The 24,624-nt window shown below is 38.8% G+C and overlaps 1 protein-coding gene across 1 annotated transcript in view; it reads left to right on the top strand.

Annotated features, from left to right (window-relative positions):
• Nucleotides 1–24,624, top strand: part of LOC124170965 (sorting nexin lst-4) — an 89,216-nt gene that overhangs the window by 49,718 nt on the left and 14,874 nt on the right. The window contains exons 5-10 of the mRNA XM_046550052.1: nucleotides 3,520–3,650; nucleotides 8,121–8,246; nucleotides 8,327–8,441; nucleotides 13,156–13,390; nucleotides 16,700–16,881; nucleotides 24,208–24,380. Coding sequence (XP_046406008.1) covers nucleotides 3,520–3,650; nucleotides 8,121–8,246; nucleotides 8,327–8,441; nucleotides 13,156–13,390; nucleotides 16,700–16,881; nucleotides 24,208–24,380 — 962 coding nt within the window. The remainder of the gene's footprint in view (nucleotides 1–3,519; nucleotides 3,651–8,120; nucleotides 8,247–8,326; nucleotides 8,442–13,155; nucleotides 13,391–16,699; nucleotides 16,882–24,207; nucleotides 24,381–24,624) is intronic.

Raw genomic sequence — 24,624 nt, 5'->3', positions numbered from 1 at the left:
TTTTTCAATTTTGTGATGGATAGAGGAACATGTAAGGGTATTTTTCTAACATGAGAAATGAAAATTAAAGAAAAGTGCAGTAGAGCCACAATCATCATTTGTGTAATTAGCAATTAATTAGATTATCTGCCTTTTATCACTTCCAAACACTCACACCAACTGACTCTCTTACCCCCTCTATTCTCTCCCTCCTTATGCTTCTTCACAGCAAATCAGCTAGTAGTTCTCCCCTAAGATGAAGCAGATGAAGCATGACATAGAACCATGAGTAAAAAAAAACGATTATGAGTGGATTATCCCTCTCTTTCAATTATCCATCTGAACAATTACCTCCATAAGGAACATAATTGAAGCTCTGCTGAATTAATGTGATCATAAATTTGTATACCTAATTGGGTGTTTGATCCAATTATTTTTAGGAACTACTTATTCATATTTTGTATGAGAAGAACGTCACAAAACAATTAAGAGTACAAAGATCTTGCATTTCCTTCCTCATATTTTTTTCTTGCCCATTTTATAAAATAATTGCTTGTTTTAGGTTTTTTTCTGCCTAAGGCTCTTGTGACTAAAATGTATTCTTGTGTTTAAGTTTTGAAGTTTTGGCACTTTGTAAAATGACTTGCCATTATCTTTTTAAATCATTCCATCAACCTTTATTAAGCTTGAAAATTGTCAAACCGCAGGCTTTCATTAATTTTCTTAGAATATGAGAATTCCATTAGGTAACGCTAGAGGGCTACTTTACTCTGGAATGTTCTAATACAGATAAATACAGAGTATACAGGTTGATGAGTTAACATGGTTCTCCAGAGATCAGTCACCCAAATAGCTTCCTCATCTTATCATGTGCAGTAGAAGATTGAAAATCCAGAATTCTTGGAACCATATGCATTCTGGATTCACAATATTTCCAAAGAATAGATGAGTTCCCTGGATGTAGGCAACTCAGCAATATGGAAAATAGTTTTTTGGAACGTGCCTCGGCATCAGTGAAAATGTAATGCATTGTTAAGGGTCAAGAAAAACCCAATTAACCCTTTCGCACCGGACGTTGGGAGGAGCCGACGGGCATTTTCATGTGCAGAACACCTGACGTCGGGTATAGCTGTCGTGGATTTTTCAACACAGACGACTGGACGTTGGCTCTGGCCGACGCAAGGGAAGGGAGTGACCGCTGAGGTAGCAATTGTCCGATGCATTCAGGCCCGGCCTGAGACCCAGCTTAGCGAGTCCTTAGGTCCACTCCTAGGCAATAAAGCCCGACCCTCCCATCAGTTATGACCATCCTCACCACAGGAGTCCGTTGCATAGTAGTTACATTTTTAGTAGTTTTTTCAGTGATATGTTTAATGCATACTACTATGTTTTTATACTTTGAAATGAATTCTTCGTTTTGTTCAGTGTCCAAGAAATTTTTTTACGGAATTTTAGCTTTAAAAATAACAGACTTCCGGACTTATAGTCTTATTACCTTATATTTACTAAGTTTGTTGTTATTAATGCTAGGAACCCGTTTGCAATTCCACAGTGCTTAAAAAAGTTAGTAATTCTTTTAGAAGAGTAAATAATTCAAAATCAAATACAAAGTTTGGTTGAAAAAAACAGTGGTAACGCAATAAGTTGATGGTGGATTTGTGCTGTGATAGGGTTGGAGGGTGTAGTCCAGTGGCCGGGGTAAGGGACCTTTGAGTTGGGCCCCCAAATCTGAGGGGTGAAAATACTCAGGCAACTCACCCCCAAAAAAGAGCTCCATACAGAGAGGTTTAAAATATTCTTATGCTACTCGTAGCACAAAAACGTTTTTGTATTGTAGGCGCTGGCAGGAAAGGGTTAAATTCATAATATTTATTAATAATGATGTGATTAAAACAGATTCAAAACATTTTATAACATTTGTCTGTAAATCGTGAGGGGAGAGAAATCGTGAAGGTTCTCTTTATGAGGCCATCCTTAAATGAAAAGAAAATGCCTAGTACACAATTTTTTTTGCAATTGGGACAGAACATTAATATTAGGCCCTCCATATTTTTCAGTTGGCACTTGTTGCAAATTCCATGCCATTTTCATGACTGATAACATTAACTTATCGGTAATTATTAATTCCTCAGTTTTTAGGTAATCCCACTTTGAATATGTTACTGTCAATAATAACCGATTGTGAATTTCAACTCTTAAATTTAATAATAACAGTGGCAGGTAATCTTAGAAGTGCGGAGAACTCGGGTTTTTTGGAAAAACTACTTGGCATTAAATTCACAATCTTTGACTAGTCGGCATGACTGTCACACCGAGAGGCCCTTCTGGTGGCAGGCTTTGTGGTGGGGGTCACTGCTGATCTCTTCGGAGAGATTAAAAGAATTTTGGGGCATGTGACGTGCACATTGTAAACTTCAACCCACTTCCATTCCTCTCCTCATTAACTACAGAAAGTTCAAGGAGTAGACATAGTGCATGGATGCTGTGAAATCTGTTGTGCAAAATCTCCACATCTACGTATTCCAAGCCACAAAAGGAAATATTTTGCAGAAGAAAATGGCAAATAAGTTGACTATCTCTTGAAAGATTGTTGTGAAGACAGCCAGGCTCGGAGATGGCAATTAAATATTTAGATAGCCATATTTTAGGTAATGCAACTTTTAAAAATATAAATTTTGAAAATTCGGGAAAACCCCCCATTTTTTAGATCATTACACTATTTAGATATCTGGATTATTGATATTCTACTGTATATTCATGGCATTACTAGGGAAAGAGCTCGATCACATTTAGCTTTGAAGTGAATTTTGATTTTGTTTCATAGAATGCGACCTTAATTTAAGATTGCATGAACCTTAGTTGCACATTACTTGACCCATCATGAAACAGCTGAAGACTGACAGCTTCATGCTAGGCACAGTCAACAATGGAGAGTAAAGGTCATAAGGCGGCAGGTAGAATTATTGATTTCTCGGAAGCAGTAACAGACAGTGGGAGTTGTTGAGGTGATCAAGTTTGCAGGAAAGAGGCATCTGAGTCCATAGGGGAGATTTTTGCGAATGTGCATTCTCAGGTTAGTTGTTAGTTAGATCCACTGTAGTAACTTTCAAGAATCCCAAAAATGGAATGCTAAAATTTAATTGGTTAAAATAATCTCAAGTAATGAGGCTGTATAATAAACAGGAAGTGCTATTTGGAGTAAATTTTTATATAGTATTTCTTTAATCCATTGTAAGAAGGTCATACGTCCGTCTAAATCATTCTATTTAGTCCTTTCAGGTGACAGACTGCTCGCTGAAAGCTTATGTTCATAAAGTTTGAAAATGAATTAGTTTCTGTATATATGTTAGCATTGAATTGTCGTCATTTTGTGTAACCTTATTTTTCGTGTTAACATCAAGGATTGGATGTCAACTATGAAAGGAAAACCTATTAAATGAAATTTGTGGAAAGTATTTGCTTGAGTTGTTCAGCCTGGTTGGAAAATAATGAAATGCATGGAAGTATGATGAATAATCTTTGACTGTTCTCTGTTTTCAGGAAGAGGTGAAGGGAGAACTACAGTAAGAAGGAACTTGAATAGATTTTCAAATTTTGGAAAGTCTGGTTGGGATAGCTACGTACTCGGTTCTGGAAAATTGCCTATATCAGAAGAAAAAATATATTTGCAGGTATGTTAAAGCTTCTTTTTGCCAGTAAGCGAACCATTATCTTCCCTGAATTGTTCTACCTGTGTATGAAATAAAAAATTGGTAACCATGTGAATCTTAACCCTTTTGCACCGGGCGTTGGGTGGAGCCGATGGGCATTTTCATGCACAGAAGACCTGACGTCAGGTATAGCTGTCAAGGATTTTCCAAGCAAATGACAGGATGTCAGTTCCGGCCGACACGAGGGAAGGGAAGTGATCCCTGAGGTAGCCATTGTTGGATGCATTCAGGCCCTGCCCGAGACCCAGCTTACCGAGACTTTAGGGTCACTCCTTGGCAGTTAAGCCCGACCCTCCCACTCATTTACAATCATCCTCACTGCAGGAATCCGTTGCGAAGTGGTTATACTGTCAATAGTTTTTTCAATGATATATTTTGTTGCATACTATAATTTTTATTCGTGGAAATGAATTCTTCAAATTTTTCTGTAAGTGAGCAGTTTTTAAATGAAATTTTAATATTAAAAATAATGGACTTCAGGACTTATAGCCTTATTACCTTGTATTTACTGACTTTGTTGTTATTTACGCCAGAATTCCGTTCATAATTCCACAATGCTTAAAAAAATGTTAGTACAGTAAAGTCTCTTTACATAGAAATGGAGGGATCCAAAATTTGGGCAAATTGATGTATGAAGGTTCACTATAGAGATGTTTTAGTGATAGGCATCATTTTTTCATGTCCTTCGGAAATGAAAGGTACTTGTGTCTTTTAAGCCATTATATTTATGTGTTTAAACAAACATGCATGCATTAGTGAACAAATATTTATTATTTATTAATTACAGAAAGCTAGCACAATTGCACGAATTTTACCACGATGCGAGAGGAAACGATGTGATCTCTCTTAATTCAACAGTCACTTAAAATTATTAGGATAGTTGGATACCTGTTTTCTTATTTACTGTTAGGTATGCTTGGAACAAAATGGCTATGACTAATGGTTAACGTGAAAATTACAGCATGTTTAAAGGTGTATAAGAAAAAAAATAAGCGTGAAACATTTATTGCTGAAAATGTCATTACATGTATGTAATTGCGGCTGCATTAATGATCTCTAGTTGTCTCGGTATGATTTTCGGAGGTAGTTAGGCTGTCTTGGGGGTGTTTCCTCGGTATTATAAGTGGAGGTTTTACGAGATAGAGAGGTTCTCTACAAAGAGGTTTGCCTATAAATTTACATGTAAATCAGACAGGGGTGATAGAAAGATAGGTTTGGTATGAAGTATGGAGGTTTACAATGTAAAGAGGTTCACTACATAGAGGTTTTACTGTAATTATTTTAGAAGAGTAAATTATTGAAAATCAAATACTGTTTGGTTGAAAAAAACACTGGTAACGCAATAAGTTGACGGTGGATTCGTGCTGTGATAGGGCTAGAGGGTGAAGTCCAGTGGCTGGGGTAAGGGACGGGTGCCCCGGTGAGTTGAATCCCAAATATGAGGGATAAAAATACCAGGGTAACTCGACCCCAAAAAATAGCTTCGTACAGAGAGTTTTAAAATATTCTCATGCTACTCATTGGACGGAAAACGTTTTCCAATAGTAGGCGCCGGCAGGAAAGGGTTAAGGTTTCCAAATGTAATTCCTATTTAGAGTATTTATTGCTTTTGGAAATAATTACATATGTGCATATGAAATAATGTCCACTTTCACTGTGTAATCCTCAAATTTGGAAGAAGAATTTTTTCCTAACAGATTTTAGTTTTTTAAAGTAAACAATTCAAACATCAGTGTGACATGCTCAGGTAGATGAGGAAGGTTGTATATTTGACTGATAATGAAGGTGTGCCACCTGGGCCAACTTGGTTCAATTCAACTCTCACGTGACTGCCTGCATTAAACTCGTCCACCTTCTCACCTCCTCTTCTCCTCCCCCCTGTCCTGACCTCTTGCTCCCTTTACTTTGCTCCTCCACTTTCAAAGCCTTTGCTAGCATACAAAAGCTTTCTTGCAAAATAGACTTCCTTTGAGCAAATGCCCCTTCAAGATGCTTGTGCAATTGAAATGAAAATGGTGCCAGTAAAAATGATGTTTCAGTAAGGAAGTAAGATAATAATTATAATAATATTAACGTTAATTTTTAGAGAGACACATTGCATGTTAAAATATTCTGTGGCTAGCATATTAGACAACAAGATGTACAAATGAAAGTTTTAGAAAAAGAAGTTTTGCAAAGTAACGTAGTATACTAGGGTAAATAAAACAGATATTACATTTTACACCTTGCTAGTTGGTACACACTTATGATATAGACAAATGTTCAATTACCATGTGATAGAACTTGTCAAGAATTCCTTGTGTCAGTGAAAACTGTTATTCATGGGAAAGGAATTCATGTGCAGAAATGATTCTCAAGTTCCCATTCTGGGGTTAGGTATATGTTCTTAAGTGGGATGAATATATTACTTATGCATGTAAAGAAAATTAACATAGTTTACCACCTGGTATCCATGTTGCAGTTTATTGCCAGTATCAATCTATCAAAAATTATGCTATGGCATGGTTTACTCAGTAATATCCCATTGGAGATGTACAGTCAATTTCCCAGTATCCTTTCTGGAGTATCCTTTCTGCACCTGATACTCTTGCAAAATGAAAGATCTGAAAGGAATTCGTGTTCTTTTTTGCATTAACAGGTCAATGATAAATGTATACATACAGTAAAACTTCGATTTTATGCACTTTGATTTTATATCAAGTCTGGTTTTTATGCAGTGACACTCACGTCCGGCTGGAAAGCTTAGGGAATTGCAATGGCAAAACTTTGATTTTACGTCTTTTCTTGATTTTACACAGTTTTTTATTAAATTAAGAAAGAAGAACTTTGTACTTTCACATTAATATAGTTACAGTTTTTTATTTTGCGCAGCATAACCCAAGCCCCAAGGAGGCAAAATCTTTACACGCTCAGGATCTAAACTGTTACTCTTGCATTTGGAAATGAAAACAGGTTTCAATCTATGGATAAACCATTGACTGACTTTTACTTTTGACTGAATTTTAGTATTATTCACATAAATTTCCCCCAAATTTTGTCACTTTCTCATCACGTACTGACTTGCGTGTTCACCCGCGAATGCTTCAGTTGTGGTGAGGTGGATTTTGCACTTCCTCGCAATAGTTTGAGGTCACAGTGCACGCACATGGTTTTCTTTTTGTCAGTAAAAATGTTTCTTTGCAACGAACGATATTGTTATGGGTATATCATTGAATTGATCAAGACACTTTTGTGTTGTTGTTCAATCTCTCTGAGTCACACTATGTGCCTATCGTATTTTACTATAAAAATCTCCACGGCTGACACTGTTGCATAACCCGTACAAGAGCTTTTAAACAAAATGGTTCATGAGTAGGACAAGTGCAATGGGGCAAGTGAAGGTAGGATCAGGACTTCACTCCACTCCCTCATATGGGATGCTGCATTCACTGAAGTATAAATTTAAAGTTTTGGGTCCAGATCCGATGCCTTCAGTGAATTTGGATCCAAAGTATCCGGTGAAGGCAATATCCGTGGATATTTGGATCCGAGGTATGCGATCCCACCATCCTTAGTATTCTCATTTAAAAATGTGACAAATGTTCAGTAGAAAAGGGATTTCTCTATATGCTCCCATTCATTCCTAGCGTTCCAAAATTGTAACTTAGTATTACTGTACTTCGAAGGGGGGAAACTTATTGTAAATATGAATTATTGGATAAATTAAACTTAAAAAAATGCATACAAAATGAAATTTGTGGCAAAAAAAATAATTCAGGCAAAAATGGGTCAACCTAAATCCAGATTTCCATGGCGAGAATGAAAAACAATAAAAGTTATGGCAAATTAAAATCACTTTGAGTACTATCCACCCCACTCTGGGATAGCGGCAATATAACTTCTGCGGCAACCATAGAGCCTAGTAGAGCTTAATGTGTAGCCAGCATTGTATTGGTCCTGGGTATAAATGCAAAAAGGTTTTAAACGTGGTGGGTTGACAATTGCATAGTTGGAATCATGAATCGGAGACTTTTTCCGAAAAGAAGGAAAAAGTTTTTATTATTTAAGATTAGGGCTGTCAATGTATTAATTAATAGTAAAGCTATTTAGAAACATGAGGTAATAATTATGATAATCATTGCTAATCATAACATGTTTGTACTATCCAGCACGTAGTTCCACATATCGTTTGCTGGAGACTGCTCGCAGCTCCGAATTTGGAGATATTATGAATTAAGCAGGTTTGAAATAGCAAGGTTTTACAACAACCAATGCATATTGCATGTTATTTGGTGCCATGCCTTGTCCGATGTGCAAATGGAAGTGGCAAGAACTGGTGCTTAAAAAAAGTGGATACATACTTGGTTTGGCTCCGATCACTTATGTACCAATTGAGGGTTAAATGTATGGTGTGTATTTGTTCTCAGATCCATGAATGAATTTGAATTTCAGGAAACTGAGCATGGAGCTGTTTGGAATCCTATTTCGGACCCTTATTCATGTATAGTATCATCCCCAAAAAAGGAATCTAAATTAAAAGGGCTGAAAAGTTTTATTGCCTATCAGATAACTCCAAGTGTGAGTATCCATCTTGTATTTTTGCTTGAATTGAAACTTAAAGTAGCCATACAATCTCAAAATGGTTGCCTTCTTTTCAGTTTAATAACATACAAGTCTCCAGAAGATACAAGCATTTTGATTGGCTACATGAGAGACTGGAGGATAAATTTTCTCCTATTCCTATTCCTCCTCTACCTGACAAACAGATCTCGGGTATGTCGAGCTTCATTCACTTTCTTACTCAAAGTGTATCTGGTTCTTGATTTGTGATGAGTCTACTAATTAGCATAATTTTGTTTAAAAATTAAAATGAAAGGGCCCTTGAATTTGCAGAACGGAATTTTTAGTGCAACCATTTCCATTTTCTTTACTAATGACATATGTACTCATGATACGAAGATGTTGTTATGTAATTATGATTGTTATAACACGTACATTTCATATGAAGTATAGTTATTTGATGCGGGCCTTCAATTTGGGATGTTATGATCCAAAACATTTTGGTTGCACTCTATGGTACTGCCTAGGTGCTTACACTGCCAGTTTTTGCAGAAAGCGTAATTACTAGAGATGGGTCGAATGGCATTTTTCTCAAATTCGAATCGCGAATACGAATGCCTAATTTTATTCCTGATTACCTTACTCGAATATTAAATTCTGCATTGCTGAATATGCATTTTCCTCCTATTTTTAATACAAACGGCAGTAAAAATAAAAAATGCTGAACACTTTGCTGGTCATTCTGTTTCAATACGGCGCCTAAATCCTAACGTAACTATCGTCCACAATTACGTCAAACTTGGGTGCATGACAAGAACTGCAATTCTTTTGGTTTTTATATCACGTGCATATTGAAGGTTATATTATTAATTGTGTTTTATTGCATTTATTGGAAACCTTAAATTTAATAATGAATTGACAATTATTTTAATGGTATTATAAAAATGTAAAACAAAAATTTCGTCATGCAACAGAGTCATTAAAGGAAAAGCCAATCTTGCGAGCAATTGTAAGTATACATACATTCTTCTTAATGTTGTTCTCATGGAGTCATCAGCATTATGCATATATCTTTGATGCGCTCCTCTTCTTTCTTCAGAGTGCACTGGTCAGAAACCACTCTTAGACGTCCTGGTGCAGAGAAGCATGAACGGATCCCTGAGACACGCTGTCTACAGAAAAGCAACACACACGGACCGTTACCTCCACGCGCACTCCCACCATCATCCGCAACAGAAAGCATCGGTCATGAAAACACTCCTTCATAGGGCCAGAGTGGTTTCTGACCAGTGCACTCTGAAGAAAGAAGAGGAGCGCATCAAAGATACCTTCAGACAGAATGGATATTCGCAAGCCTTCATCAATCGCCACGCAAGACTTCCAAAGAAACGCCCACCACAAGACTGCACGGAGAGAAGGGAGGAAAAGAAGCCAGTGGCCTATGCCACCATCCCATACGTCGCGGGAACATCTGAGAGAATTTCTCGCGTGCTGGGGAAAGCAGGCATTGTGATGCAGCACAGAGCTCTAAAGAAGATGAGCGACTTGTTTCCTTCCGCTAAGGACTGACTCCATCCCCTCAACGTGGAAGGCGTTTATAGAATCCCGTGCTCATGCGGGAAATCCTACGTTGGGCAGACAGGGTGCTCCGTGACTTCCCGCATTAAGGAACATTTACGGGCGATATTATATCGTGACACGAAGAAGTCAGCTTTAGCGGAGCATGCATACTCGGAAGATGGGCATCGAATTTTAATCGACGAGACGCAGGATTTAGCTAAAGAGAAATTTTATCATCGACGATTAATTCGGGAGGCTATTGGGATTGAGAAATGCCCCCAGAATTTCAACTGAGTAGACGGCGTCAAACTCAGCCAGGCTTGGAAAACAATTTTCCGAAAGAAGAAACGGCGAATATGTAACCAACAAGGTTATTCACTAGACACGAAGAAGAGGCCGCTCAAGGCCAGGGCTGAGAGTTCTGCTGACGTCAGCGCCGCCCTCCTCCCTCACTACTCCGGTGGATGGGGGAGGTTGGACGAGTACCTATATTAATTGACAACCAATTCCGTAATTTCAATCATCGCCTGATGATGCGCCCTGTAACGGTCGCGAAAGCTTGCAAGGCAATGCGCAACACGCAGCTGCACCCGGAAGCCATTAGCAACGATGCCCCTCGCTGTGAAAACCTACGTTCAAAATGATTTGGTTTTAGAAATACTGGTTTAGAGGAATGGCAAAGGTCAATTTTATCCTCATTTGAATAAGGCCAGATTGGCGTCCATGCGATGCCACTCCACGTGATGTCACAGAGACCTAGTTTCTATATGAATAGATAGGAGTTTTACATCGTCTGAGATTACCAATGCATGCGTGAGGCACAGAGCTCAGGGAAACATGTCTTAATAATCACCTATTAAAACTGGCTAAGGTCGGAAAGTTTTCCTCGTTTGATAAGGTATTAATAATCCTTATTTAAGCCAAGCGCTACCAGCTAGCATAGTACTCAGCTACCTGCTAGCATCCTGCGTCGTATCAGCACTCAGAGCCTCGCCCCAAGGTCACCTTAGTTGCGGCAGCGGGAACCAGAACGACGTCACGCAGAGATTTCCCGGCATTCATACTTACCCGTCGCGTTTTCGCACGCTTGAAAATTTTCACTTTTCATTTAATCACGAAAAATTGATATCGTCATTTAAAAATCTAAAAGCATGAAATACGTACTCCAGGAGTAATAAGCTTTCAATTTAGGCAATAAAAAAATAATAGGAAACCACCCTATGACGCATTTTGAGTATTTTTTTAAGTATCAAAATACTTATGAGATGTCATTGTTATCTCACTAAAAGTCAGTTTAAAACTACTTTTACGGAAAAAAGTGAATTCTTCTTGCATAAAATTCAATTGAAACAATTTTTTTTCCTTTTTTAATAATGTTGAGTTTTCGCAACTTGGCCGTAAATGGGTTAAACCTGAACCCTATATAGGAAGATGAAAAGGAAGAGTAGCCACGTTCTCAATTAGGAAGGGGTATGAGAGGGTGCTTGTTAATGGGAAAATTCAAAGATGGCTGGCGGTGCGAGATGACCACGTGACTGGCGTCACTATGACAAGAAGCAGCCTAATCCTTTACATTATTTTGGTCTTACGTATCTCAATCATACTCAGACACTTTGCACACTTCCATCTGCTTGCAAAACCGTAATAACTTACAGATACTGCTTACAACGTAGGATGTGCTGCTGCAAAGAGAGGATGACTACCTTCCTTCTGACTGAGGAAAGATGAATAATTTGAGTGGATGCCGATTGTGCTCGAATTTGAAGTTGTTGTTTGAAAAGGGGGACAGTCAGCTGAGTTGATGTCTCAAGAAATATCTGGGAATGTTCAAAAGTGTAGTGAAGTTGGGCTGAGCCGTAAAGCACCCAAAAGGTCTCAAAAAAAGGGAGCAAGAACCTGTTTTGGATGACAAAGAGATCGCAGTGCAGGAAAGGATTTCTCGTAATCCTGATTACCAACTCACTGTTTCATGAAGCATCCTCAACCACAATTTTTGAGCTGTTCTTTGACGAAGATACCTTTACGCACTTAGTGTAGTAGTGGAATAAGGATGCACAATTCTGCAACTGTAATGACCCAAGTATAATACAGTAAACTCTTGATTATACGAAGCAGGATATTATGAAATTTTGGATATTACGTAGTAAAATTATGGTCCTGGCGAAGAGCCTAGGGTGAATACATGGTGCTATTTTATAATATGACGTATCAAAAATACAAAGTTTTTAGAAATTACTAACATCGGGCTCGGTCACCAAGAACAAATGGGATTCGTTTCTACGAACAATTCGGTCTTGTCATGCTAATTTAAGTACCGTTTACTGAGCAGATCATGGGGGCACATTCATTTATTATATATTGGTATTTAAACAACCACAGCCACCAGCAATGAGCTCTCACACTTTTTTTAGGTTGTGATCTGGATAAAGGTCATTTTATGATGCTAATGTATGTATTATCCTTCGTGATTGTAATCTAATAAAGGGCTAACATTTGTCTTATTTTTAGGAAAAAGTCAAAATATCGATGCTTAGAATTTCAGATTAATAGTAAACAATGAAATTAATAGATCTCTTTGCTTCCTTTTGAGCCACTCCTGCGTCTTTGCACACCTGAGCTTCCCACATACACACACCAATTCAAATCCCCGAGGCATTGCCACCTCCACAAGGAGAAAATCCAGCACAAATAAGACTGTGGCAATGCAGGGAGCTGGCAACCTCACATCATCAATTCTTATTGTCCTACCTAGTAATTATTTGAACCACAAATATTACAAAAGAGGATCCTCAAGTTGGCCTCTAAATGTGTTTGCACCCACCGTGCATTTACGTGAGTTTACTCAAGTCACCACTCGTGTCGCTGTCCGGCATATTGATCCAAATTTCACTGGGAAATTAGGTTTAATTAGGGCTGTCTACTGAAATTCACATTCATGATGATATGATTTATCAAACTCTTCAATGCTATTCCTCGCAATTACAAACATTATACTGCAAAATATTGGAAAATAGTGGATCGCATTGCACTCATCAGCACACCGCAGACATTTTTGAAAGCTGATGAAAATGCGACTGAAGTGGCCACTGAAATCAACCTTCCTGAGGAAGGAATTGGGCCTCCTCTATGCAGTCCCCATGATTTGAACTATGTATTCAGTATTTTTTCATATGCATGTATTTTATCACACTTGCACATCATCGACTAACAATACATAGTGAAAATAAAGAAAATAAATAGATGCTAAAAAATGCTATTAACTGAAATTGAATTTGCTATAAAATAAAAATGAAAGTGCTAATTACCTGTATCTCTAATCATATCATAGTTTTTTATGTTTTGGTTTCTTTGCTTTTCTTATTTTCAGGGCGGTATGAAGAAATGTTTATCGAACATCGTAGAATACAACTTCAAGCATTTGTTGATTATGTCTGTAAACACCCAGTTTTGTCACATTGTTGGGTTTGGCAGCACTTCATCACATGCACAGATGAAAAAATGTGGAAAGCTGGTAAGAGAAAAGCAGAGAAAGATGAAATAGTTGGAGCAAACTACTTCCTTGCCTTAAAAGCTCCAGAAAAACCACTGGACCCAGTGCCAACGTAAGTCCTTTTATTATTTTGTATTATAATTTTTTTCCTAAAGCTAGCACTGCCAGGTAGAAATAGGTGTTTGCATTGAGGATTGGGAACTTGGTCCCTGCCCTGATTTTCATGAGCCATTGCTTGATATTTGGAACAGGTTTATGAAACCTTAGGGATGTGTGTGGGTATCCAGAAAGTGCTAAGGTTTAAAAATGGTGTAAAGCATGTGTTGTTATAAAATTAATGTGTGATCATTCTTTTGGAACTGAGGAGAGGAACTGAGTGGCCTTCGTTTTCAGCATGAGTCAGTCGTCTAAAACCCTCGGTCAGAAACAAATGGGAGAAAGGGGAGTTTCTCCTTTAGTGAGGTACTTTTACAATTCTCCTGTTTGTGTTTCTTATTTGTAATCATCTCGCCATTGTGTCAGTACCTCAGAGGTGAACATGGAAAAGATCGCACAGGGTTTTTCGCTCCAGAGGGCACGATGAATTTACTGCTACAAGTGGGTATCCCGCGACATTTATACGTGTATGAGACGTAGAGAAACATGTAGTTTTGAAGGTCAATACCTGGTTAATAGTCAACATCTATCTTGCCGAGTAATATTCAAGGTGCTAAGGGCCTGATTTTTCAAAAATCATCTTCCGACGCTATTGTGAGGATAATTGCAATTGAAAATTTTATTGGTGTTAAAACCTGCAGTTAAAAATTCAAACGAGTGTGTACATTGTTGGACTAAATGGCAGATAGAAGAAATCGGAAAGGCTTGTAAGTGAAGAGTGCAAAAGGAGAGGTGGATGGGAAGGAGTGCACTCCCTCCATCTTTCAAGCAACGAGGCTACGAGCGAGGGAGCAAGGGACGAACACATACGATCTTGCATGTGACGTCTTTGCCTTCAAAGCAAAGGTGGGCGAGCTGTGTGATGTATGCAGTTCGCATTGCCTGAAGTTTTCAGTCCGTCTCGTCTTGTTTGAATGCATTTATGCTAAGCTTGTATCTTCCGAAATTTTGCTGTTTGTACTATGTTGAACATTAGTAGCCTTGTTGTCACTAGAAAGCTTTGTGTCATTCAATTAGCGCTGAAAAAACTTAAATGCTGTCTGATATGGGATGCATTAGGTCTCATTCTTTTTTGAACCTCGTGTGTGTCATGCAATTGCTGAAAGCTATCAAAATATCTTCGTGCTCAGTAGGTGACTCACCTAGCATTTGGCCTCCTAAGAAATTGGAAGAAATGAAGCTGGTAGACCAAAAATGGTCAGTTGGTAGATGGGGTAGGGATAAAACATGTTTCCATTTTTCCCATCTAACATGATCTTTTCCTTCAAAGATAATAATTTATGGTCTGTGTGGTCTCAGAAAGGAAAAAAACCTTAGAGACATGGGCTGATGGAGGTCCGAGGGTGGTTTTGTGAAATCTATGCTGTGGTTATTATCTTGCAACGCTGAGATTCTCCCGATTGTTGTTCAATCTCTCGGGAAGATTCATACTATGCACCATTCGTATTGTGATGACTCGAGCAGGGGATAAAAAAAAAAGAAATAAAATAAAATAAAAGAATATGTTCTGTAGCAATATTTGATTCATTCATCATTGTATTAAAAAATTTAGTGTATGTTGTTCGCTTAGTTCAAATAGTGGCCACTACGTCGGCTCTGCCAGTGCCGAGTGCAGACGACGTCAAGTGGTTGGGATTATGGGTAGGTGACGACGGATATATAGGGAAACGTCCCCAGGTGACGAGAGGGAGAAAAAGTGAGACAGTGAGTTGTGAATGAGCAATGCAGGGTGATTCATGCCCAGTTGGTCGCGGACGCAGAGGAGAGAACACCTACAATAGGAAGGAAAGTGGGAAAGGGCCATTTTGGCAGTGGATGACGTCGACGCCGGTTTGAGCAGAAGAAAAGAGGACTTGCCACGAATGAACAAACGCAAGTAGATGTTTGTTCTTGCAGAGTTCCTCTACAAGTTATCCTCACCGGAAAAACGGAAGCGTAAGCACACCACGCCCCAGTCCTTTTTTTTCCCAAAGTGAAACTTTCCAATCCTACGTGAAAGTGTTCCCCAAGTGCGCGATAAATGCTCTCATATTTTCTTCGTGTTATGAAGAAGAACTCATTTGCAATAATCTCTCACTGTCATTCAAGATTCAATTAGTTTTAATTTTCAAGTACTGTTCGTTAAAGAAAAGTAGTATCATTCTCATCAGGGTATTTTTGTGTGTTTTTGGAAAGTCAAATATATTGTTTCATTGTAATCATCATCATCAGGGTATTTTTTGTGTGTTTTTGGAGGGTAAAAATATATTGTTTCATTGTAATCATTATCATCAGGGTATTTTTGTGTGTTTTTTTTGGAAGGTGAAAATATATGTGTAATATGTTAAAGAATGATTTCTCTGGCGTGATCATTCCTTTGCTCGATCTCCTTCCTACCCTATATGTGATGTCGTGTTCCGTCACAGTATTTTGCCTTAAAATTTTCCACGGCTGAAATTCTGATGCAATACTCATACAAGAGCATTTAACAAAATTGTTCATGAGTAGGGCAAGCATGGCAGTACAAAAGCATATTCAAAGGGGATCGGAACTCTTTCTATTCCCTCTTATGGGATGCTGCATTCACAAAAACATTGATTTAAAATTTCTAATACAGATTCAATTTATTCAGCGAATTTGGATCCTAAGTATCCAGTGAAGGGTATTATCTGTGGATATTTGGATAAGAGGCATCAGATCCGACCATCCGTAGTAAGCATCATAACGTTAAGACTACAAGTGAATACCTACTTATCTCTGAGCACCATACATATCATGTAAATTTCGCTGAAAAATGCCACGTAAATTATTAGCATTGAAAGTGGAAATATTGATTACTTTTGAAAGTCCAGGCATATGTCTGCAACACCACGTGAGAGGATAAAAAAAAGCAGCAAATTTGTTTTTCTTTAGCTCCGATGCTCAAAATAGGGGTGCGTCTCTTACATGCGTTTATATGGCACTTTTAGACTTCAGTGAAGCAAAAATAATAGATATGTAAAATCAAATTTGGTAACTATAGAATTACACACTATAATAGACCTCAGAAACCATAGAAAAACTGGAAATTAGGATCAATTTAGGAATTGCAGGGCTTCATCCTTATCCTTTGGGTACAGTGAGAAAATGAAGTGATTTCTTAGCTCTTGAGAGTGACAGGTTTACTCAAGCTTACAGTGTATTTTTACCCTGGTGGCATCAATTGGTCGTCAAACAATTTGTACACATGTTGTTCATGGTGAATGTATGATTTAAGTTTCCTTTGCTCTTTTGCTTTTAATTACAGAGAGCATAGGGCAGATGGATTTCAGAGGTATATACATGAAATGGATTTGGCGGTGAAAAACTTAATGGCCACCTCCGTCGACCAGGCTAAGAAGCACCAAAGACATTACAAGAGTGAATTTCAAAGAGTGGGGCAGTCGTTTTTAACAATGTCTAATGCTCTCAGAGCCGATGATGCAGCAGGTATGTAAAACAATGAATTGTGAAATAGTGGCGTGCATTTTCCCCTCTGGTCTATTCTCTATTTTTGCTAACTTAGCTGATTGTAAACATGATGATGTACTCCTGTCTCAGAATTTCACCTCTAATTCTAAACAAAGACCTTCCTTGTGGCAATATGATCATCATCACATGAAAAACAAGCTTGATTTCCTACTTTTGACTTAGATAATACCTTCTCCACCTCATTATTATCTGCTTTCTCTGTCATTTCAAATGAAAGTGCACTTTGTACAAATGGCTTACTCATGTGCATGGAAAAATACATAAGTATACAACTTAAATCTTGCATTGAATTCTCAAGCTCATTCAGTGTTAATGCGAGTTCTAAGTCGAAATGTCTGTCATGAAAAGTCATGCGTTAAACATCTCACTTCTCATCAAATCAGTTGTAAGTGTGGTTGGCAGCGTAGAAGCATGCAAAGTGGATGGCATGCAATCAATTCTCAGTGTTACATATCATTATTATTTTCTTGTTTGCTATTTTGCTGAGAAATTTTGGAATGATGTTTTGAGAGGAAAAGGAAATAAAATGCAAATAGGCATTTTTACTGCATGGTGGAGGGATTTCGACCAGTCGAGTATGAGTTGGAAGTTCAGCCAGCGCCTGATAAAACGCTTTGGTTGGCTGATGGTAGCACCTATGATCCTTAGAGACCACCTCTGTCTACATGTGGCAGAACCTCCTTTATACCTCCGCAGCGCATACTGAGGGCCTCCTTTTGAAAGGAGGCATGCCATGTGCTACATCTAATGGGCATGTGCATGCAAAGAAGAGGTTTTGTGGCCTGTGCTGGCTGGCTTTCTATCTGCAATTGGTAGTGATGACTCATATCTTGAAGACAGAATAAATTTACGTCAATATTCTTTTCCCCGTGACTTCTATTTTCAATATTCTAGCATTAATAGGGCTGATATCAAGTTCAGTGCCCAAAGAAATACTTAGTTATCATTGTAATACGCTTTTCAAAGTAGACATTCTGGTTACCTCAGTGGTGTTTGTTGTTCACATGATTGGTTGATAAGCCCTCTTGAGTTGACCTCTGATAGATTTTTGGATTTTGTTCACCAAATCTCCATGTTTGGTATGGCTGAGCAAGTATTTAGGATGTATTTTCCCTCCTAACATAGACAGAATGTAAGAGTGTTGTTGCTTGGAGAAGCTTCATAAACATGAAGACTCAATGCTTTTCTTTGCCCCATGATTTTTGGTGACCTCACATTGAATTTTTATGTGGTACCAATCAGACTTGTTCAGTTCAATTTCAAAGAAGAAAAATTTTTCATGGACCTAAAGAAACTAACTTAGGTTATTTTCCTCCTGTTTTAAGCTGACGTTGTTGCTGATAAGGCACTGCTTACTAGAGGGCTCCGTTGGATGCATTTTTTCAGAGCATTCATGTGATATGAACTTATACTATTCTCTGTTCCAAACAAAATTAGTCTCACCTTTCTGCATATCATCATTGGATGGGTGATCGACGAGTAGTTAGGAATGAACTTTCCTCAGTACCCAATCAATCCTAACAGACTTGCTAGTTCTATTTTTGAAGTAGGACAGCTTCGACTATGTCGACATTTTACGACAGCTTCAACATGGCTGTCCAGTGATTGAACCCCATCCTTCAAAAACAAATGCTCCCTGAATTCAACCTTAGGTTTGGATATAATACACTTACGCCAGTTCAGAGTAAGTGCGCTCTTCTCCAAAACTTAAATGAGTTTATAAAGTTGTCCATCGCGTTCTCTTGTTTCCACCCCATGCCAGAAAATCATCTCTGCATTTCTCCGAATATAGTCCCCCTCTGAATATAGTCCCCCTGCCTAATTTTGAAGCATCAGTTACGGGAAAAGTTATAAAAATGCATTTGAATATAGTCCCCCCCTTTACTTTTACCATCAGCATTTTTGGAAAAAAAGGGGGGACTATATTCAGACATATGCGGTAATTACTCCCTCACAGGGAGAAATCGCTCACTCAATCTCTCTATGGAAGCACTCTGGAGCACAATTCAGCCATGGCCAGAGTTTCCATGCGATCACCTGGCTTACCTCCTTATAATGATCTGAAAATTCTAACATTTCCATCACTGTACATACTTAACTGTGCCTCCTTTGTTAAAAATAACCGTGACTACTTTCCAAAAAAATAGTTCTCTTCATACTCACGCAACCAGAACCACCAATGACGTTCACCTCACAGACTACCCCAGCACTTTCTGCCAAAAAGGACCCTTATTCTCCCTATCAAAATTACCGTATAATATCAAATGTCTTCCACCTGTACCATTTAAGAATGCTCTGAAGAAATATTTACTGGGAAACAACTACTATAGCCTGAAGGATTTTATGTTGGGCTCCGAGTAATCTTTGTCCATCAGCCATAAAAAATGGTAACTTTTCCTTTAACCGGTAAAAATTGTAAATTTTTTTTACGACTTCCAATGTCATCAGTACATGTGATTTCCAGGAACAATAACAATTATTGTTATTATTACTATTTTTCAAGTTCTATTTAGTTAAACATATCATTCATATCTAACACCGAAAACACAGTGGCACCATGCAGTTTGTCTAACAACTGGTCGATGCTCTGTATTGGATAAACCTCGTGCTCAATAGCATCATTCACTAGCCTTGCATCCAAACACACCCTGAGTTTCCATAGCACTTGGGTCCCATACAGTATGGGAGACACCCGCTTCGACGGCTTGTCGATACTCTTGATTATACCTGTCCTTTATCTCTCTCACTTTGCTCTTCAACAATTGCTGAACATGTATAGGCACTCTTCTAAGGTTTTGCATGACTGGTTTCACTGCAGGTTTCACAGTCAGTTTAAGTTTAAAACTCTTTAATTTTTACGGCTCCTTAAAAATGCTAGGGAAATAAGCTTTAATTTTGTCCTTCAGCGGACTTGCTTTCCACTTTGGTGCATCCTTATTATTTATCGTGTGTAGTAGTGGATCTCCTTTTCAAAGAATGCCCAGTTCTTGCAATGTTTTAATGCCCAACAGCAAGACCCCCCTACAATTCATCAAGTAAAATGTTGCAATCATTGCCTTACCCGCAATGCGAAGCTCCGTGTCAAACCTACCCAATGACTCGAATGGTTTGTTTGATCCATAGGGGTATAGTTTCTTTCGTTCTCCGGTCCACCATCCTATAATTCCTTTCCTTTTTAATGTCAATTATGTTTTGAGACATATGCTGTCAATCATAGACCTCATTTCGGCCCACAGCGCCAGGACACCATCCATAGCACAAGAACATCGCCATCGTTACTGCTGGTGTTCACTGCATACATATGACTGTATTCTGAGCAGCCACTCTCTCTGTAGCTGCTTCCCCTTTTGTCCTCCAGGTGTCAGACAGGTTTCAGGGTCTTACAGAAATTCTTTTAAATCAATGCATGCTTTCCTCCCCTGCGATGCAGTTTGCCTCCACCACTGTTGCCTTGAATACTGCTGGTGCTGTCACCCATGGCACATTGTTCTTCGCTCTGTCTCCTGATGCCGCTGCTGCTACTTGTTGCTCCATCTTCTTTGCACTCGACAGCAAAATGGACCAACCCGCCCATATCTGGAGCACTGTTTCCCACAAGCGGGCATAATGTCCCTGAAAACCACTAAGAAAACATGCATCATTTCTGACTGCCTTTTTTTCCCCTATAGACAGTTTGTTCACAAAACCATCATAAATATTTTGTCCTTCCATTTCACGTGCTTTTAGGTGACAAAGTTCCAGCAATAGAGCTAATTCACAGGCCCGGTCATAAGACAGTACATCCCCCACTTGAAGCAGCTCATGGCATAATTCATGAGGCGTAGTGTGTTCGATCAACATGTCTACTATTTCTTTATCTGGCTTTTCATAATCACAGCTCACCACCTTAGCCTTCAACCGGGTAAGAAACTGAAGTGATCTTTCACCTGCCGTAGTCCATATCCACCAAAACACAAATCATTCTTACGTATAACTTCGTTTTGGCATGAAATACACCGTCAATGCATCCACACAATCCTTAAATACATCACCGGTGTCACTTGAGTGGGTATTCTGCCCTGTTGCAGACTCTGGTAATGTTCCCCAAATTTCTTGAACCTCTTCACCAGCGTTGTATGACAACATGTCCTTTTTGCTAGACAAAACTGTAATGCCCTTAAACTGTGCAAAAAAGCAGAAAATTTCCAATCCATCATTTCCACAGTGGGCTGACTGAAGCCTCATCTCCGTGAATGTCAAAACTCTTCATCAGCTGTGAATCCATCGTAAAACTATTCCACGCTAAACCTGGGGAACAAGACGCACATACAAACAACGAGTTATCTACAGTGGAATCTCGTTAAAGCGAGTACGGGCTATAGCGACACCCCCGCTATTACGAGAGATATCCAATGCACCATCAATTGACCCTATAGTAAGTGTGATAAAAAATTCGTTTTTACGAGGCCCTTTCGATGTTGGCTCTCGCCATAGCGAGGGTTTCACCGCCGGAAGAACTTTTATCAAGACTCCTTAATCTTTGTAATTGCTAGCGATCTGTTAGAAATGAAGTTAATGAAGTGCTCAGTCTCAAATTTATGTGGCAAACTGTCGTTTGATAAATAAGTAGTTAATTTTGGTGAAAATATTGTGGCATAAGCATTCGCGCATGCTTGATCTTCTTTTGTTCCTCGGGCGGCAGAAAGCTGACGTCAGCATACCCGCACGTCCATGAGTTGCATGAATAGAAAGCATTTGATGGCAGACACCATTGAAAAAAAAACACCAAATACGTCTAAGCGAGAAAATAAAAATAAAGGAGTAATATGAGAGTGTCGAAATTAATTTATCTTCCTATTCGCTCTTCACAATTAAAAAAAACAAAAGCGCCCAAGGAATGCAGACTATGTAAGTTATAAGGAGCTTTGTTCGGGTGGTTTTGCCCACTCCAATCTGCGGGAACTCCTGAGAAAGGGGCTACGCCTAAGCCCAAAGCGGAGTATTTCAGGGATAGATTGCGAATCGAGAATTTCAAGAGTTCGAAAGGTTGATTATACTAATGCAAAGCACCAAAGCGTTGTCTCCCCTCATAATTGCTGGTGATGCCTGCGGTGTAAACCCGAAGTCGTGGAAGAAAGGACTCCGATCATAAGTATCTTAAGGAGTATTCCCCGCGTGATATAACATAGACGAAACGGAACTTTTTTTACATCCTACTCCCCGACAAAATCCTTGCAGTACGAGGTATTTCTTGCAATGATGCCTCTAAATGTGTGTAGTGCGCCTTAGCGATGATGTAGGATGTACGATCCAATGATACTGAGCGTGAATAGGGTGGTTTCCTATTATTTTTTTATTGCCTAAATCGAAAGATTATTACTCCTGGAGTAGGTATTTCACGCTTTTAGATTTTTAAATGACGATATCTATTTTTCGCGATTAAATGAAAAGTGAAAATTTTCAAGCGCGCGAAAACGCGACGCTTAAGTATGAATGTCGGGAAGTCTCTCCGCGTGACGTATTTCTGGTTCCCCCTCCCGCCCTGCGAGGTGACCTTGAGGCGAGGCTTAGCACTGATACGATGCAGGATGCTAGCGGGTAGCTGAGTACCCTGCTGGCTGGTAGCGCTTGGCTTAAAAAAGGTTTATTAATAACTTATCAAACGAAGGAAACTTTGCGACCTTAGCCAGTTTTAATAAGTGATTGTTAAGACATGTTTCCCTGAGCTCTGCGCCTCATGCATGCAATGGTAACCTCAGACGATGTATAACTCCTATCTTCTCCTATAGAAACTAGGTCCCTGTGACGTCACGTGGAGTGGCATCGCATGGGCGCCAATCTGGCCCTTTTCAAATGAGGATAAAAATGGACCATGGCCATTCGTCTAAACCGGTATTTCTAAAACGAAATAATTTGTGTATTATGAATACAGTAATGGTGGGTAACGAATCGCAATCAATGCCTTTCGTTTTCTTTGATGAAGGAAACTACCCTATTGTCCGGATGGGCGTATTTATTCACCTTTGCGGATTCACAAGGGTGAATTATTCGCGTCACTGGTCGGAGTCGTACTGGCGCTCTCTTCCATCATGTGGGTAGCCGAGCATCCCCTGGTGGCCGCTGGAAGAACTCACAGAACAACTGACTCTCGTTTGCAGTGCTGTGGTAAACTCGGTGTATTATTTCAAATACGTCGCGAGCGTACCACTCAAAAAGGAGCTTTTTTTAACAACGGCAATTTTAATCACATCATTTTTCAAGCTTAGCAAACTTTTTACCGTAGATGATGAAGATATTACATTATCTGATAGAAAAAGTCTTCCAAGGCATGAACGTTATACAACCTTCCACCGTTTTCGACTGCAGAAACAAATGCAATATGTTATTTCACTTCACTGCCACTTAATGTACAGGAACAATAAACATACACTAAAGGAAACATTTGAGGCATTAAATAACCGCGATACAGTTTTATTAGTTAATTTTTGAATTTTCAGTGGAAAATACCAAAATAATAGAATGATTACGTAAATGCACTAATTTGGTGCATAGAAAAATGGCTTCATCGGTTGTGCATTGGCATAATGATTGACAAAACAATGCTTTGCGTGATTTTTATTCAGTGCGGGGCTTATAAATTGTTTGAATAGTAAGTCGTTGTTTGAGTAAGGAAATTTAGTGATGGAAAAAAACATCACCTTTCGTCTGGATTTATACTGACGTTTATCGGATAGAAATTTATCTGTCGCCGCACCACTCCTGTTCCTGTATAACTGTTCGCAACAGGTATATTGGCTATTATTTGCTCCACCTCCGGTAAAGCGACAAATCGCTATAGCGAGTGTTTATTGGTGCACCGTGGGGTGTCGTTTTATCGAGGTTGCACTGTATTTATCCTCATTACCAATGTAGGATATCCGGAGAAGTTATTGGAAATGAAATAACACAAGTCCATCCTGCTCCATGGCTGGCATGCAACTGATGTATTGCTCCACCCCTAACCTTATTACAGTGCACGCTATATCCTGGCTACTTGGACAATTTCAATAATATACTACAATAGTTGTCACAGTGGTCATTGTATGCCATAATCTTAAGCCTCCCTGTTTCCTACCAGTCCTATTCTGCTCATTATTTTAGTTTCATAGTTTAATTAATTACTTATATATCTTATCATTTTTTATATCAGAACTCATTCCTTCTAATGTGTACTTATTTTGTATAATTTATTTTTTCCTGTAAAGTCACTTAATAATTATCTAATAGCAATGCCATTCTCACTGTAATTCTTGCTTTAATATTTAGGGGTCCCAACATCTAAATTGAGCTCTGCTCTAAAGGTTACTGGAGAAACCTACAATGACATAGGGAAATTATTTGAAGAGCAACCGAAGGCAGACTGGGAGCCACTGTCTGATGTTCTGCATATATACAAAGGATTGCTTTCTTCTTTCCCAGACATTCTGTCTTTCCATAAGGTGAGTTTGAAATAGGATCTGGTTGCATTTTTAACCAAGTGGTTGGTATTTTCTTTGAAATGTTATGCCCTGGGTTAATAATTTTCTTTTTTATTCATATGTTAATGCATAACGATGCATGAGAAATGGATTTGCCCTCATAATTTCTTGTATAGGCTACATATATTTCAATCCATCCTAGAAAAATCTGTCTACCGGTCAGAAGCAGTCTGAGCATGGACCGATTATATTTGATTGATTTGCC

The sequence above is a fragment of the Ischnura elegans genome, chromosome X (genome assembly GCF_921293095.1).
Source record: "Ischnura elegans chromosome X, ioIscEleg1.1, whole genome shotgun sequence".
In the NCBI taxonomy this organism is placed as follows: domain Eukaryota; kingdom Metazoa; phylum Arthropoda; class Insecta; order Odonata; family Coenagrionidae; genus Ischnura; species Ischnura elegans.
This window is presented reverse-complemented; position numbering and strand designations above follow the sequence as displayed.